At 40.1% G+C, this 17470-nt stretch overlaps 1 protein-coding gene across 1 annotated transcript; it reads left to right on the plus strand.

Annotated features, from left to right (window-relative positions):
• The first annotated feature begins 2898 nt into the window (after positions 1-2898).
• LOC100022757 (transcription factor SOX-17-like) lies at positions 2899-17252 on the plus strand. The gene is made up of 2 exons (XM_001368588.4): positions 2899-3464; positions 13088-17252. Exons 1-2 carry the CDS (start codon positions 3137-3139, stop codon positions 13978-13980), a joined length of 1221 nt encoding a protein of 406 aa, XP_001368625.2. The 5' UTR covers positions 2899-3136; the 3' UTR covers positions 13981-17252.
• The last annotated feature ends 218 nt before the right edge of the window (positions 17253-17470 follow it).

Here is a 17470-nt window from a genome sequence, read left to right on the forward strand (position 1 = left end):
TATTATGACTACCTCCAATCCCTTTACAACACGAAATAATGGACAACTCAGCCTCTCTCAGCCCTTAACAGTGGGTGAAATGCTTCATATTGTATCCTCCCCCCTTTAAAATGTGCTTTTTAAAGAAGGCCACTTAAATCGGAGCAGTCATGATAGAAATGCCACCTCTGCCAACACTCTTCCTGCTCAGATCTTCTTCCGGTCTCCCACCATTTCCAATTCTCTCAGGTCCCCTATTACAGCTCCCCTAAATTTTCTCAGTGAATCCGAAGTCCTGGAATGAACAGAGAATGACACGGGATGGAAGGGAAGATGGAAGGACGGGCAAGGAACAGGAGTCGAGCCTCCAGAAGTTCCAGGAAAACTTGAGAATGAGTAAGGAGTTTTAAGAACTTAGATCCACTGGGGACAAGTATTTTCTTCCTGGAATTCTGGTTTTGGGGAGTGCAGACAGAACAACCTTAAGCAGCCCAAGACCAACCTTGGGGGTCATGTCTTCCTTGAAAAGTTAAGGGAAGACTATCTCTTTCCCAACCTTTTCTATCTTTCTGATTGACCTCTTTCATTGATTATAGTGAATCTGCATATTGGCGGAAAAACTCAAATGAGATTATCGGGGAAGAAATGGGGGAAGGGAACAGCAATGCACTGAAGGGATAGGAGTGGGGAGCTAAGGTGAAGGGCAGTGCTCACTATCGAACCGATTAGATGCTTAAAAAAAAAAAAGAGACCGAGTATTTAGGGGATAGAGGAGGAGCAGAGGTAGTGAGGGACTTTGTAGCAGGTTTTTGGCTCTTAGTTTCGGTTCAGCCAGCCCATCCTCCCCACCCCCAACGATTTCCAGGGCTTAAGATTCATTACCCCCACAAACAAAAGACGAGAAGCAAGGGTCCTGAACGAAGAAAATTAAATAAAATCTCTTAAAAAGCGCAAAACCACGAAAATCGAAGGACCCAATGACTTTCTGGGCTCTGGACAAACTTCGGCACTATTTCCCTTTATTATTCGCTCAGACGAAGTCCGGGGAGAAGGAACACAGCCAGGGTTAAATGAAGGTACGAACCTCCGGCAGTCCCTTACGCATTTTAGTCATGTCCGGATACTCCTGAGCTCCCTGCTTTCAGTGGCTAAACACCAGGATTCACACATAAGGAAGGCTCTAGTTAACTCTGACAATCGTAAAGTGAAAGATCTCAGTGCAGTATTTCTTTTTCATTCGTTCTTATTAAACATGTTAATATTACTAGTGTAATCTGGAAGAGCCCAGTGAAATAAACGTGATAACTTTAAATCCTACGATTAAATATAGCACATTTATACAGTCCCTTTAAATGAAATTAAAAATGTATTTATACACATCCCTTTAAAAAGCTGTTTAAAGGCGCCACTTTTAATCGTAGGTTTTAGAAAAGGAAACTTGAACTATTCTTCAGTCCAAATCTTGAACTTTACAGAGGAAGAAAAGAATGACTGGAGTTTACATGACTAGTCCAGAATGGAACAGGTATGGTAAGTAGCAAAATCAATATTCAAATCCAGCCTCTGACTTCAAAATTTCTTCTCTTTTCATTACACTGAACAACTAGTAATAATAATAGATTAAAAGACCCAGGAGGAGTTTACGAGCGGGGTTGCAGCAACCTAGGATTAGTAGCATACTAATTGAAAGTAGAAGAAATCAGTTTCCCAGTCTAAGCAGAACAGAGAGCCTTGTGGAAGTCTCGTGTAATGACATAGCATACTGCAATGATACTGAGAAGTCCGGATCCTTGGAGAGTTTTCTTAATTCTTGGAGGAAAGAAGGTTAGGGGGCGCCACCCCAGCCCCTAACAGCCTCTGACATCACGTCGGAGGAAATAAGAAAATAAGAGAGAGCAGTGTCTTGCAAAAGCTGCAGTTTTAAGATCTCTAAAAAGTTTTACAGATGGTCAATTTTACATTCATCTCAGAATCCTTGTCATAATCCCCAAGTCTATTGGGTATTTAGCATCTATTTAAATTGGCAAAGTAACTTGATGTGAGGAATTGTAATTTTAGTGACTCAGATTTTGAAATAAACACTTAACTTGGCTTTTTAATATTAGCATTTATGTACCACTTTAAAGTACACAAAGCATGCAAGCATTATCTCACAACCCACCTAGGAAATAGATTTATTATCCCTACTTGACAGATGAGGAAAATGAGGCAAACATTAATTAACTGACTAGATCAAGGTCACAAAGCTAGTTAGGTGTCTGAAGCTGCATTTGAACTCAGGTCTTCCTGACTCTAGGTCCAGAACTACACGCATGGCACGAATTGTTTCGAGTTAATAAAACATAAGGTCTTTTGTGAAAGGTACAGATAATGGTGCTTCCTTGCCGTATTTCAGGGTTCAGACTGCCACATCGACAAGACTTTGATGATTTGGGGAATCAGAACAGGAACCAGGGTCCTACCAGAATATGAGTGTCCTCGCGTGGTGGTCATTTGGGTTGGGGGATTTCGATTATTTTTAGGTTATGAAAATTATGAATCCTTTCTCAGAAGAACGTTTTTATATGCGTAAAATAAGATTCATACTACTACAAAGAAAACCAACTATAGTCATTAAAACACACACACATAAATGCATGATCCCCCCAGGTTGCATACCCAGTTTTTGGTCAGTGGAGAACATTTCGGTAGGCATAAGAGGTGACCAAGAGCGTGATATATCATAGTTGTCCTTAGGGCAATGAGGTCCAGATCTTGGACTCCAGGTTCTCTCCAGGTCTTAGTTAATCAGGTAAAATACGAACAGCGGACGAAATAACTCCGCGCAAGGGAAGTGGCCCAGGGCCTAGGCTGGGGTGGGGCATCTGAAACCTCGTGGGAGCCGCCCCGCCCCCGGTGCACCATTGGTTCTGTAGGTGTAGAAAGGGGAGCTGCAGCGGGTAGTGTTTACTGTGGTGCTGTGCTGGTTGGGGTCCTTCTCCTTCGGTTGGTTTGGACTGGATTCTGGGAGTCCAGGCATTCAGATTGATTGGTAGATCCCTTTAGGTCATTGTATTCCCCTCTCACATCGGACTAATAGCTTGGGGAACTGGAGTGTTCTGGCTGAGGGTGTGGGGGCGGGGTGAGGTGCAGGGCGCGCGTTCTGGGCAGGAGAGCCATGAGCAGCCCGGATGCCGGGTACGCCAGTGACGACCAGAGCCAAGCCAGGTGCGCGCTGCCCTTGATGATGGCCGGGATGGGCCCCTGCCCTTGGGTAGAATCTCTGAGCCCCCTAGGGGAGATGAAGATCAAGAGCGAGTCCGGGTCGGGCTTAGGGACGGGAGGCAGCGGGACCGTTGCAGTTGTGGGCGCTTCTGGCCGCGGTAAAGGGGAGTCCCGCATCCGGCGGCCCATGAACGCGTTTATGGTTTGGGCCAAGGACGAGCGCAAGCGTCTAGCGCAGCAGAATCCCGACCTACACAATGCCGAGCTGAGCAAGATGCTGGGTGAGTAGGGCTCTTGGGTGCTTACTGGGGAGTCCAGGATAAGTGACAAAGGGGCAAGGGCAAGAAGACCGCATCTCCACCAGGAATCCAAGGTGTCAGTTCTTCCGTGGGAATTTTTGAACTTAGTTCAGTGGCTTGTCCGCAAATATGAACACCACCTTTTCCCTACAGTAACTAGAGCACAAAGCTGACCACATCGTGGGTGGAGAGAAACTTTTAAAATATTATCCTGTGCAGCAAAAGCAATGTTGTTTGAAGAATGACTTTGTGTACGTTTACCTCCAAAGAAAGAACTGATAAATAGAAAAATAATTAAGCCAGCTTTATGTATACATATAACCTTTTGCCAAGTGATGTCTTCTTTTGTGGGAGCAGAGGAGGGAGCGCGGGAGTTAACTGGATATCCTAATGTAACAGACCAAAAAAAAAAAAAATTAACCTGATTGGACCAAAATTCCCGAACTGGGATCTTCTTAGTGGAACGTGAATACTTATTTATGCCAGTTATACCTTTTATGACCGTTCTTTGCTGCAAGGTGAACCTCGCAGAACCAACTTTTAATAACGTGGCGCAGTGGATCTGAGAGCTGGTTTCAGAACCAGGAAGTTCTGGATTCAGTTCCCACTGGATTTTGTGACCCAGGTCAAGTCACTTAAACCACTAAATGCGAGAGTCCACTCCTCTAGCAGATAAGTTGCAGGAAAAAAAGGTGCCTGCCACCTTTGGTAGACGGAGTTTTCTCTGACCGAAGTATCCCTGTATATAGGATCTAGTCCCTGTCATCACGTTAGGAATCAAAAGGGAGTCTGGATGATTCTCTTGAAATTGCTATTCTAGCGGGGCGGATAGTTTGACCGGAATTTCTTGAAAGTTAAGTCCAACTATAACAAAAGTAGGAGGAAATAAAATCTGTTCTCCAAAATTTCTTACGTGAGAAGTTGAGGAATAGATATGCCACTCTGGAGATTAAGCAATTTTGGTCAGTGGTGACGAACGGAATATATTACAATTTCTACCTTTGCTTGTTAACGAATCTAAAACTTTTAGAGACATCCTTGTAGAATTCGTGTTTGTGTTTGTATATAACAACATCAATGCAAAGCCAGTCTAGAACCAATCAGTAAGGATATAATTATGTTACAATGTGCTGCCCTTTAGTATAATCTTTATTTTATGGTTAACTTTCCACAACCAGAGAAACAACGATATAATAAGTAATATAGATAACGAATTGGCCTGGGAAATTGCACCCTTGGATTCTAGTGACTCTGGGAAAGTCACTTTGGCTCTCAATGGCCCAGGAAATGGTTAAAATAATGAATTATAGAGAAGGCGCTCATTATATCTTAGTGTAGAGGGAGTTCCCTCTCATGAGAGTTCCCTAACTTTCAGGTTCAGGCCCTAGCACATTTTTTTTCCTAGAAAGTTGGGATAACTCCTAAAGACCAGGCTATGTACTTGTTTTATAGCCTCTGTCTGCCTGCCTGCCTGCCTGTCATCTCTCTCCTGTCTCTGTCTCTGTCTCTGTCTCTGTCTCTGTGTGTGTGTGTGTGTGTGTCTGTCTGTCTGTCTCTCTCTCTCTCCAAATAGTTTCAAAACTTTGATTCTTGTTTCTCAATGTCTCTGAGATATAAGGAAGAGAGACCACTAGCAGTAGTATTTTGTGAAAGCAGTATTTTGGGATGGAAAAGCACTGGGACAGGCTCCTGAAATGTTTGGGTTCTAGTTCAATCATTGCCACTAATTTAGCTGGTCAGCCTTAGGAAAGTCAGGTTAACTGCAACACCTCAGTTTCTTAAACTGTTATATGAGGGCATAGATGCAAATGATCTGTTAAGATTTCTCCCAGGTCTGAATTTTTCTCACTGTAATGGCCATGCATTTGTTGAGTTAAGAACAACCTGACATTTATTGCCACATTCCTGTTCTTTCCTGAAGAGATTACTTAATTTTTATTTAAAAAGTACTATGAAAGGGTAAACTGTACATGCAGGCGAGGAAGCTGGGTGCAAAGCAATGGAGTCAAATTCCAATAAAAATATCCCCTATTGGCTCCATTTTGACTTAGAAGACCACAAAAGTAACATTATCTTTGTTATATTGCATTTTGTTAAGTATTTCTCAATTACACTTTAGTCTTTAGAAAATCATACTTGGGAGTTGCCCTTGGAGAGTGAGTTTAGTACTTGAGTAGTGGCTAGAAGGCTGGCCTTTGAGTTAGAAAAATAAAAGTTTATTTAGTAACTTTGTCACATAAGCTGGCTGTATGAACAGTGACAAATCAATTAGTTAAGCTGTAAATATGTATATAATGCTACTATGTGCCAGGGCCATACTAAGCTTTGAGGAGTCAAAAGACAGGCAAAGATAATTCTTGTTCTCAAGGAATTCCCATTATAAAGGTGAGGAAAAAGCATTAAAATTACTGAAGTATTTAGAAAATATATAGAGAAGAGATGAAAGGTGATCTCAGCATTGGTAACTGGAGCAAACCAGAAAAGCCCTCCTATATAAGATGGTATTTGAACTGAATGCTGAAGTAAGCCAGAGAAACTGAGGCACTGATTAGTAAGGAAGGAGGGATGCAATTGTAGGCATAGGGCATAGGGCATAGGCACTGCAAAGGCAAAGACATCTGGGAGAAAAAATGGAAATAACTCATCAATATACACATGGATTACATAGATTCAGGGCCTCTCATTTCATGCTCAGCTTACTTTTTTGTCCAGTCATTTTTAGTCTTGTTTGACTTAGTTCAACCCCCTTTGGGGTTTTCTTGGCAAAGAAACTTTAATGCTTTGCTATTTCCTTCACTAGGTCATTTTAAAGATGAGGAACTGAGGCTCATGTGACTTGCTCAGGGTCACACAACTAATAAGTAACTAAGGCTGGATTTGAACTCAGGAAGTGGAGACTTCCTGACTCCAGGCTTGGTACCCTATCCTCTTCACCACCTATCTTCTTTTTACTACTTCGCATAAGTTAATATGGTTTGTATATCTGCATGTTTTTAAATTTATTAATTGTGATTGTCATTCAGTATTCCACTCTCCAAAAGTGAGGCATTTAGTTTGTTGTATTTTGCTTTAGGGTAAAGCAAAGCTATAAACCTATCTTATAAAATATGAAATTTCTTTTTAAAAGACTTAACTTCACCCAACAAGCATCATATTCCTTTCTCAGATAAGAAAAATAGCTAAAGATCAAGAGGTGAAGGATTTGAAAAATCATGATAGCATGATTTTTGAAAAATCATGATTTTTGAAAAATCATGCTATCATGATTTTTCATTTAAAGGCTCTTTACCTTTTGTAAAAAGGACGGCTATGTGAGAGTTGTCTTCAACTCTGAAGGGTTTGTATGACAAATTTAAAAAAGCATTAGGAAAAAAAAGGCATTAGACTTTTTTGGCTTGAGTTGAGAGGACTCAAGTCCAGTAGCTAGCTATGGAGAAGTTTCAGAGACGAGATTTCCCTTTGCTAGAAGGAAAAACCTCCCCCAACAACTGGAGGTGACCCAAAGTGGAATGGACTGCCTTATTCCACGTAAATCTTCATGCAGAGAAGCCAGGCTGACACCTTGTCAGGGAGGGCCAACAAAGTCCTGCTCAAATCTGAGTTATTTAGTTGAACTTTGAGGTCTCTTTCATCTCTGAGATTTTAAAATCGGAGTGGGGGTGGGGTAGAAATCTGAGCTATTTTTCTATTATAATAATATATACCCAAATGATAAGAAATTTCATATACATGCTGATTATGTTTAAATTCCAAAATAGTCAATGGAATTATATATACTATAATACTCCTATTATAATAATAGTGACCATGTTATCTGTTGGAAAATAATTGACCTTTTAGTTGAAGGACTTGGGTTTGAATATTGGTTATTAATACTCCTTGTAACTTAGGTCAAGTCACTTCCCTAGTCTTCAGAAGAGGGCTCCATCTGTTCGGTGAAGGGGTGGGACTGGATGTTCCCTTCAGCTCTGATTCTATTGGACAAAACCATCTTCCTCCAATTTGATAGTGGATCTAGTTTGAGAAAGCTATATAAGAAGGACCCGAACTGTGGGCCTTTGGATATTAGAATAATAAAAAGAAAGGGGGCTTAAAGATCTGGCTGGGTAAATTGATGCATATTTAATATGCTAATAATTTCTAAGTAGGTATCTGTGGGAGTGTTTTCTGACTGAGTGGTGCCTACAAAGGCAGATCCCTCCACTTTTGGATTTAGCGGGTGACGTCAACACTGCCCTGGGGTCCGGAGGAATTGGATTCAGATTTTGTCTTTGACACTATCAGTGTTGGCCCTAAGCAATTCACTTAATCTTTTTATCTGTCCCTCTTTCCGACTCTGTAAAATGAGGGATTGTACTAGAATGCCCCCAAGGGCTCTTTTAGCTTCAGTTCCGGCTGGAGGAACTAAGCTAGGTACTATTTGTTAGTAATTACCAAATAAATTATGTGACAAAGTGAGTAAATGCGCTTAGGGAACTGAGAGAAAGGAGGGGAAGTAGATGAAAGAGCTCTCCATTATATCTGCTAGAAGAAACTGGTGAGTGAGACCTCCCTCGAGGCGAACTCTCATGGGACTGGGGCAAACTTGGGGTCTCCAGATTTCAAGTTGACAAAGTCAGACAAAAATACGAGGCAGACAAAAGTTCGTTTTTCTGGTTTCTTAGTCACCTTTCCTATTAGTCCTTAGGTTCTTGGGATCCTTTCCCTGCTTTCCTTTTTAGCATACCCTTCAAGTGTAAAATATTTGACTCCTAGGCTGCAGCTAATCCCTTTTAAAGTGTGAAGTGCTACTGGAATTGAGGTTTAACTTTTTTTTTTCCCAAACCTTACCTTCCATCTTAGAATTAATACCGTGTATTGGTTCCAAGGCAGGAGAGTGGTAAGGGCTAGGCAATGGATGTTAAGTGACTTGCCCAGGGTCACACAGCTAGAAGTGGCTGAGGCCATATTTGAACCTCCTACCTCCCATCTCTAAGCCTGACTTTCAATCCACTGAGCTACCCAGATGTCCTCAAGGCTTAACATTTTCAAAGGGGATTGGAGGAAGGTATGAAATCATGGCTGTGGAGTGGTAAGTTAAGAATTTCCCTATGAGAACAGAGGGACACTTTTTTTTTAGGTGTTTTGTGCCTGAAATGGAAAAATATCAATGTTTGTGGTAGGTGAAGAAGCTCAGACACATGCTTTAAGAAAGTCCCTTTGGTCTTCAACCCTAGAAGAGTTTGGAGTGGGAAGAAATTTGAGTCCAGGAGACCAATTAGGTGACTTGTTCCCAGCTACACTAGGTGAGTTCAGGTATATTTCTTCTAATGGCAAGAACCTAAACCAATGCTTTAGACTTGAAAAAAAAATAAAGTATATTTAGGGGAAAAAAACATATTTATGTAGCTCTTAAAGGTTATTAGACCCTTTCCTCACAAAACCTGAGACTGCTAAAGCAGCCCGCATTTTTAAGTGCCTTTGAGGTGCTAGGAATTGGGGATTCAAAGAAGAGCAAAAGATAATTTTTGCTCTAGGGGAATCTTTCTTAGTCTTGATCCAAATCCCTTCCTCCTTGTTTTTATATTCCCAGCACTTAGCTCTGGGTGCCTGGCACTCCATAAGCACTGATTCCCCCCCCCCCCCCCATGAAGATAGTGATGGGTAAAGAGATGAATTGACTTGTAAGTGGTAGAGTTAGTATCTTTTTTTATTCTAATTATTTAAAATTTTTTGGTGTTTGCAAATGTATGCCTCATTCTTCAAAATTTGAGGCAATCACATGTCACTTAGATAATTAATAATCCAATAATTGGTCTCCCTGCTCTCCCTCAAGTCTCCACTTCTGACCATTCTACATTTTCCTTAATTCAAGATCTGTGTTGCTCCCCTGCTCATTCTATTGGCTCCCTGTTGCTCCTAGAATATAAAATCTTTCAGGCTTCCAAAAATGTTTTATTTCCCTCAATTACATGTAAAAAAATAATTCAAAAACATTAAAAATAACCTTTTGAGTCCCAAGTTCAGTCCTTCCCTTCCTCCCTCCCTACACTACCCTTTCTAGGTTATAAGCAATCCAGTATTATGCAATTATGTAAAACATTTTTTTCCAAATTAGTCCTTTTGTGGAAGAAAAGTCAAACCAAAAAAGGAAATATAGTAGGTTTTGGTCTGGATTCAGACTATCTCTTCTTTCTCTGGAGGTAGATGACATTTTTCATCACGAGTCCTTTAGGATTGTCTTGGATTCTTCTATTGAGAATAGTCAACTCAGTTGTTTATTGTACAGTATTGCTGTTATTGTGTAAAATGTCCTATTTCTGATCACTTCACATTTACCAGTTCATGTAAGTCTCTCCAGGTTTTTCTGAAATTATCCTTCTGGTCATTTCTTACAGCACCTGTTGAGTTTTTAATAATAACCATGTGCTTTAAGGTTTGCAAATGTTACCTCAATTGTTCCTCACAATAATCATGAGGTAGGTCTTGTTAGCCTCATTATACAAATGAGGAAACTGAGGCAGCTTAGTGACTTTCCTATAACACAAAGTTGCTAGTAATTATGTAAGGTAGGATTTGAGCTAAAATCTTACTGACTGGTCCAGCACTGTATGCAGTGTCCCACCTAGCTGCCTTCACAAAACATCCTTTGTGACCTTTTCCAGCTTTGCTGTACTAAAGCCTTAGTTTGGCTTAGTCCTGTTTCTCAAACATGATGCACCATCTTAGTCTCCATGTTTTTGAACTGACCATTACTCATTCCTGAACAGATGCTTCATAGTGCTCCTAATTTCCTTTCAGATGCAGCTCAGTCACCACATTACAACTACAGTTCATTACAACTTACAGTTCATTACAACTGCTTTCCTGCTTCTCTTAAATGATAGCGCCTGCCCTCAACCTCTACCTAGTATTGAATTACTTTGTATTTATTGCACAGTACCAAAGGCATAGTGACTCATTAATAAATGCTCATTGATTGATTCTATATTTCTAGTCCTCTTCTCTTGCGAGATTCATTATTATTAGTGTTGTGTTGAGCTATCATTGGTCATTTCACAGAACAACATTTTTGAGGATTTCAGAATTGTTTTCCTTTCCAATATTGTAATCTTTGCTTGTTCTGTTCACTTCAGTCTGCAGCAGTTCATATCAGTCTACCCAGGCTTCTCAGAATCTATACTTTCCATTATTTTTTATGGTGTAATAACATTCTATTACATTCATGTGCCACATTGTGCCACATTGTTTGGCTATTTACCTGACTTATGGGCATTGATTTCTTTCAAAGTTTGTTGCTACAAAGAAGTATTACTTTAAACATTTTTGTAGGTAGGTGCCCTTTCCCTTTTTTAAGGTATTTAGGTCCTTTGGGGGGTATATACAGCAGAATGGGTTACTTTAGACCCAGGTTTTCTGATTTTTTTTTAGTGCAGCAGAGTTTTTTCTCCCCAAAATTTATCATGTTTTATAAGTGAGACAATAGTGACACAACCACATTTTTTTGAGTTGGTACTTTTTGAGATTCTTTCATACTGGAAATCATTTGGGTATTGTGAAATGTTTTATAGTAGTTGAGGCTACCACTTGTGAAGAGAAAGGTGGGGAGAGATCTTGAACATTGGTGTTAAATGTTTTGGGAATAGGGGAATGTAGCCTCATCATTTAATTCCTTAGGGGTGGCTGCATAAAGTTAGCTAAAGAAATGTCAGTATGAACTAAACATGGGGGAGTCTTCTGCATAGAGATGGAAGGGGCTTATCTTATATAAATATAACAGGATTGAGAATGACATGATAGCTTTTGGCTCTCCTACCTATTTAAATCCCATTCTTTGCAGTATCTGCATTTATGTCACTCAACTTTGTTGGGCTGTACCAGCAGTGAGGTGGCAGAGTGGATATCAGGAAAACATCTTCTTGAGTTCAAATTCAACCTCATACACTTTCTAGCTGTTTGACTGAGGGAGAGTCACTTAACTCTGCCTCAGACTTTTACCTATAAAATGAACTGGAGAAGGAAAGGGCAAACAACTCCAGTAACTTTGCCAAGAAAATCCCAAATGCAATAGGCATCTCAAACTTTGACTTTACCTCACCCATCTCTTCTGAATTTCCCTACTATTATTAAAGGCACTCCCATCTGCTAGGCTTCCCAGATTTAAATTTTTGGTATCATACTTTTGATGCCTCTTTCACTCATTCCCCTCTTCCACAATAATCAGTTGCCAAATCTTATAATTTCTTTCTCTACATCATCAAATAAACATGGCCCCTTTTGTGCATGCAGACACAGCTACCACCCTAGTTTAGAACCTCCTCACCTCTTGCCATGACTCTTTTGAAATAGCCTGCTAATTGTTTTTTTACCCTTAAATCTCTCCCCACTCTAGTCCCATCTTCCACACAGCTATCAAAATGAGTTTCTTGATGAGTACATCAGTTTGCATAAGTCCTACTTAATAAATTCCAATGGTTTCCTCTATACCTCCATTACCTAATATAAATTCCTTTGTCTGACATTTTAAGTTCTTTATAACCTGGTCTCTTCTCTATAATTGTAATACATACTTTTCCCTTTACACATTCTAAGATGCATTCACAGCCAATGGCTTACTTGCTCTTCTCCCCCATTGCTACTTCTGTGTAGCTGGAATGCTCTCCCTTACACTGCTTCTTAGATTTCAAATCTCTTTCCCTGTTTCTCATTGCTAGCACCTTTCTCTAAAGACTACCTTTCATTTTTCTATATTTATCTTATATGTGCAGATGTTATGTATATATTGTCATCTCCACTAACATGTAACCTCCTTGAGGACAGACTGGTTTTGCCTTTTTTTCTCCCTAGGGTTTAGAAGTGCTTAATAAATACTTGTAGATTGATTTAATTGAGTTAAATGAAAGCAAATCCTTCTTTTTCGAAACCTTTGCTTTTGGGTCCTGGGATGTGTTGCTAAGGTTGTTTCGTGGTCATCTGCTCTTTTCTTAAGGGGGAAGGGAGAAGGAAAAAAAAGGACTTTTGATGATAATCTGCATGAAAATCCCTGGGGGCCATCATTTTATGAACCTACTATATGCACTTTGGTGGTAGCTTCCAGAGATGGGCCACCATGATATTGAAGGGCATCCAAAAAAAAGGTCTTGAAGGTCCCTCTGGTGGAAGAGGCATTGGACTTCTTGGTCTTAAGCTGATGTAGAAACAGGAATACTTGGTAAAACTGGTTTGTAGAAAAGCTGTTCTGGGTTTGATAGAAGAAAATTTTCCTCTCAATTTGAATGACCCAAAAGTGCTACCTTCTGTAAGGAATGCTTTGTAAGGAATACCACAGAAAGGAAGATTCTTATTTTTTCCCTATGAGTTGAACTAGATGGCCTCCGAAGCCAGAGGATGATAATTTTAAGAGTCTGTAGAAATGTCAGAACTCATCTAGTCCCATATCTTCATTTTTCTGAGGAGGAAACTGGGCCTCAGGAAGCAGTGCTAAGTTACTTCTCTAAGGAGACAGATAGCCTTGGGCTATCATCAGATTCTCTGATGTTCAACTAATGTTCTTTCCACTGCCTATTAGCTATCTTCCAATTCTGAGATTTGTGGCTCTAAGGTTATTTTGTTCATTACATTGGCAGGGAAGTCCTGGAAGGCTTTATCTCTGGCTGAGAAGAGGCCCTTTGTGGAGGAGGCTGAGCGACTACGTGTCCAGCACATGCAGGACTACCCCAATTACAAATACCGGCCTCGGAGGAGGAAGCAGGTGAAGAGGCTGAAACGAATGGAGAGCGGCTTCCTCCATGGTCTCCCCGAGCAGCTAGGGTCTGGCCTGGGTCCGGAGGGCAGAGTGTGTGTGGACAGCCCGGGACTGCTGTTCCATGAGCAGGCCTACCACCAAGGCCAGGGAGTGCTCCCTCCTCAGATGGGCCACTACCGGGACTGCCAGAACCTGGGTCCAGCTCCCCCTCAGTTTGACAGCTACAACCTGCCTACCCCTGAGGCTTCTCCCATGGATGGCATGGAACCAGATGCAGCTTTCTTCACCTCTTCTCTCCAAGGAGACTGCCAGACAGTGCCCTACAGCTATCCTGTGTCCTCTGAGTACTCTGTGCATGCTGAGCCTCACTCGGGTCCTATGCACCACAGACACATGCAGGAACCTATGGCCCATTCGTTGCAGGGTCTGATGGGCGCCTCCAACCCTCTGCATATGTACTATGGTCCCATGGGCTCTCCCCAGGCTGGGGGCAGTGTCCGAGGCTTCCAGATGCAGCATCAGTCAGGATCTAATCAGCCCTCTCCTCCTCCAGAGGCTTTGAACTGCAGGGATGGCCTGGATGGCAGCCAGCCCACAGAGGTCCAAGAAGCTGGGATCCACACAGAATTTGAACAGTATCTTCACCACCTATGTAAAGCAGAGTTGGGGCTTGTCTCTTCAGGCCATGATGGTGACCATAACCCTTCCACTATCTCCTCTGTCATGTCAGATGCCAGTTCCACAGTCTATTACCATAACTACCAAAACATATGAAACCCTGTGTTCTTCACAGATTGAATCCAACAATATAAATGTTGCAATATCTTTCACAGTGAAGGCAAACAAAAATGTAATTTGCTCAATTTTTTTCCAGTTACATGTTTATTCTTTTAGTTTTATTTATGTTTAGGTTTTTCATATTTCATGTGAGCATTTACTAAAGAAAATGATAAACTTATATGAATCATTTTTATCTGGTAAATTTTTTCTATTTTCTATTTTCACTTTTTCGATCTTAATGAATCTGCAAATAAGGCAGAGTGACTTTTTTATTTTTAAAGGAAAACATATTGTTTTCTTAGTAAAGTTTAAGGGAATTTAGCCTGTTTAGTTTTGAAGGCTCTTGTTAAAAATGTTCTCTACCTCTAAAAAACATCCCCAAAGAAAAATGTTTTTAATAAACTTGATGAGAAATTGGACTTAGCATCTGGAGAGTTACATGGAGTTGAAGATTCAAGGCTTTTCTATGCATACTATTACTTCATGAATGTAAGCTAGGTATCACATTAAATTGTTTTTTCCTTTGGCTTTTATATCACCTGCATTTTTAAGTAGATCTCCCATTATATAACAATGTAAAAGAATTTGTTAACATAATCAACAGTCTGACATTATATGTTAAGTGTTTCATACCCACAGTCCTCTTGAGTGATCTGCCTTCTCATAACATTTAGTTTTGTTTTTTGTTTTTCCATTGATTGTGTTGTGAGTGCATATATTCGTTTTCTGATTCTACTAAATGTTTCATTTTGCATCATTTGTAGAAATCTCATGCTTCCGTATTCTTCATTGTCATCATTTGTATTTTATTCATGTACCACTTTCCCCTAGCTGATCTGTATCTACTACTATTTTTGTTGTTGTTTCTACAAAAGTACTTTATTGAAAGTATATATGGGGTCCTTTTTATCACTGGACATCTTCAGGGCATGTGATTTTTGGAATAAATCCTTTCTGTTGTCTTAGTACCCATTGTAGGGAAACTCCTGGAAATAAGATATTGAACTCTGCTCTTGGGAATAAAAGGAGAAGCTCAAGATTGATCTCTGACAGATATAACCACTGCTTAGAAACTTTTCATTGGTGTACCCTAGGTTCTGTCTAGTAGTACAGTCGATCATTGGGTAATGGGTCTACTTTCTGCTGACCAACTGACCTTAAGAGTAGGACAGTCCAAGGATCCTGGAAGTGGCAATCTTCCTTCCCTCACTGTCTCCCCTCCCTTTGTTGCCAAATCTACCAAATCTGCCTTTATTCCTAGAAACAATCCGTATCGAGATGGGGCCTGGCATAGAGAGTTATCATCACCACCAAAAAAAGTCCTTTACATTGTCAATTGCCCAAACATTAGAAACTTAAGATTTTTGTTAATGGAAATAAAGAAGATGCATCACCTGCTGATTTGTAGTTCCAACTTAACGGTCAAAGGATCCTGTAAACTAACTTGTTACTAAAACTATTTTTGGGAGCAGGAGTGTGTTTTCTATTTGTATGCCTACAATTTATAATAGTGTATAATTTCATTTGTTTATGCTGGATGGGCCAAGGACTCCCTCAAAAGACATTCCATAGCCCTGTGTGGGGTCATTGACAGGATCAAAGAAACACAAAAGGAGCACGGTGCCATTGGTTCTTAGTCTTGCCTGGCCTGGCCTTCTGTTTCCACACACTCCGTGATGAATAGCACCAAATAACTATCTTGTATATCTTGGGGTTATTCTGCAATGATAACTCCCTCTCAATAATTCTTTTTCAAGTCAGTTGAAAACTATCCCTAATTGATTATAGAGGTAAGTTCCTTTTCCAGATCTTCCTTTTCCTCTCATTTTTCCCACTATAATAACTTGACAAATGCTAATTTAGCCTACCATGTGTAAGGCAGCTGTCTGGTTCATAGGTAGAGTTTTGGTCCTGAAGTCAGAATGTCTAGAGTTCAAATCTGCCTTCCAGCATGTATTAGTTTTATGGTCCTGGAGAAATTATTTTGATCTCCCTCTGCCTATCTCCTCATCTATAAAATGGGAATAATAGCACTTAATTCCATATGATAAATCCATATGGATTAATTCCATAAATCCATATGATTCCACATAATTCCATAATAACACTTAATTACTCATATGAAGTTCATATGAGTAATATTTGTAAGGCACAGTTCCTGGCACTAGTTAAGAGCATAATAAATGCTTGTTTTCCTCCCCCATCATCTCAAGGTCTTAGAAGGGAGCTTTTCAAGGAGTATGCAAAGACCCCTGATCTCATAGACTATCGAATGTAATTGTGAAGGAAAAAAATGACAGTTAAAAATATCTTACACTAAGTGTAAGACAATGGAATTTATCATTATATTCACAGTAGGGATTTAGGTACAGGAGTTCAGAGGAGGGAAACATCCTTGTGGGTGGCATTGTGAATCATTCCTTAAGTCCAGGTGTTACTATCTTCCTTCTAAGCAGATCTAGAGCTGAAAAGAATCAGATTTTATATGATACAATCACCTAGTTATATTGATTTAGGAAACGCTATTGTTCACTGGCTGTCCTTCACGCCTGGGATTCTCCTTCACCTTTGATTCCTGGTTTCCTTCAAATATCAGCAAAAATTCCACCTTTTGCAAGAAGCCTTTCTTGATTTCTTAAGGCTATTACATGCCTTTTGAGATGATCTCTTATCCTATGTGTATCTTGGTTTGTACATTATTGTTTGGGTGTTCTCCCTCCACCCCCATGAGATTATTAGCTCAAGGGCAAGGATTATTTTTACTTTGCAGTTTCCCCTTCTCCTTCCCATTTCCCATGCCAGAGTGCCTGGGGCATAATGGACAGCTTTAATACTTGTCAACTTGACCTAGAGAGATTAAACATTTGATTCAAAGTCACAAAGAATTTTAGCCCAGGTCTACTGAATTCACAACCAATGGCCTTTCCACTGGGTCTGACTGCTGAGCAATAGTAATTTATTTAAAACAATCCTGGAGTTAAAAATTATTTTCACAAATGAATTACTAGGGAATCATTTTGTTTGACTCAAATAAATTTTTAAGTTTAAATACATTGAAGGGATAGAGATCATGGTCTGTGTTCAATGTGCAATGCTTATTCATCATTTCATTTGAACATTGAAATTTGTGTGTGTTTCGTTGCCACTTGGGTCATCCAAGAAGCAACCCTTCTGAAAAAAAAAAAGGTGTTTTAGCTCTAGAGTACTTAAATTAATTGGCTTGCTTTTGTAACCTGAATAAAAGTATTCTTCATTCTTTGCGAAAATGATCCATTGGTTTTTTTGGGTTGACACCTTACATTGCTCACTCAGTGATCTCAGAGGGCACTAAAATCCCCAGATCTTAATTTTTAAAAACAAATTTGTCTGAACAAGGTCTCCTCTTTTAAATGTGAAGTCAATTTCTCATACTTCCATATAGGTATGATTTTCATTTATCTACTAGAATTCCATTTTGTTCAATTCAGTTCTCCATTCTGGCCTG

The sequence above is a fragment of the Monodelphis domestica genome, chromosome 3 (genome assembly GCF_027887165.1).
Source record: "Monodelphis domestica isolate mMonDom1 chromosome 3, mMonDom1.pri, whole genome shotgun sequence".
Classification (NCBI taxonomy): domain Eukaryota; kingdom Metazoa; phylum Chordata; class Mammalia; order Didelphimorphia; family Didelphidae; genus Monodelphis; species Monodelphis domestica.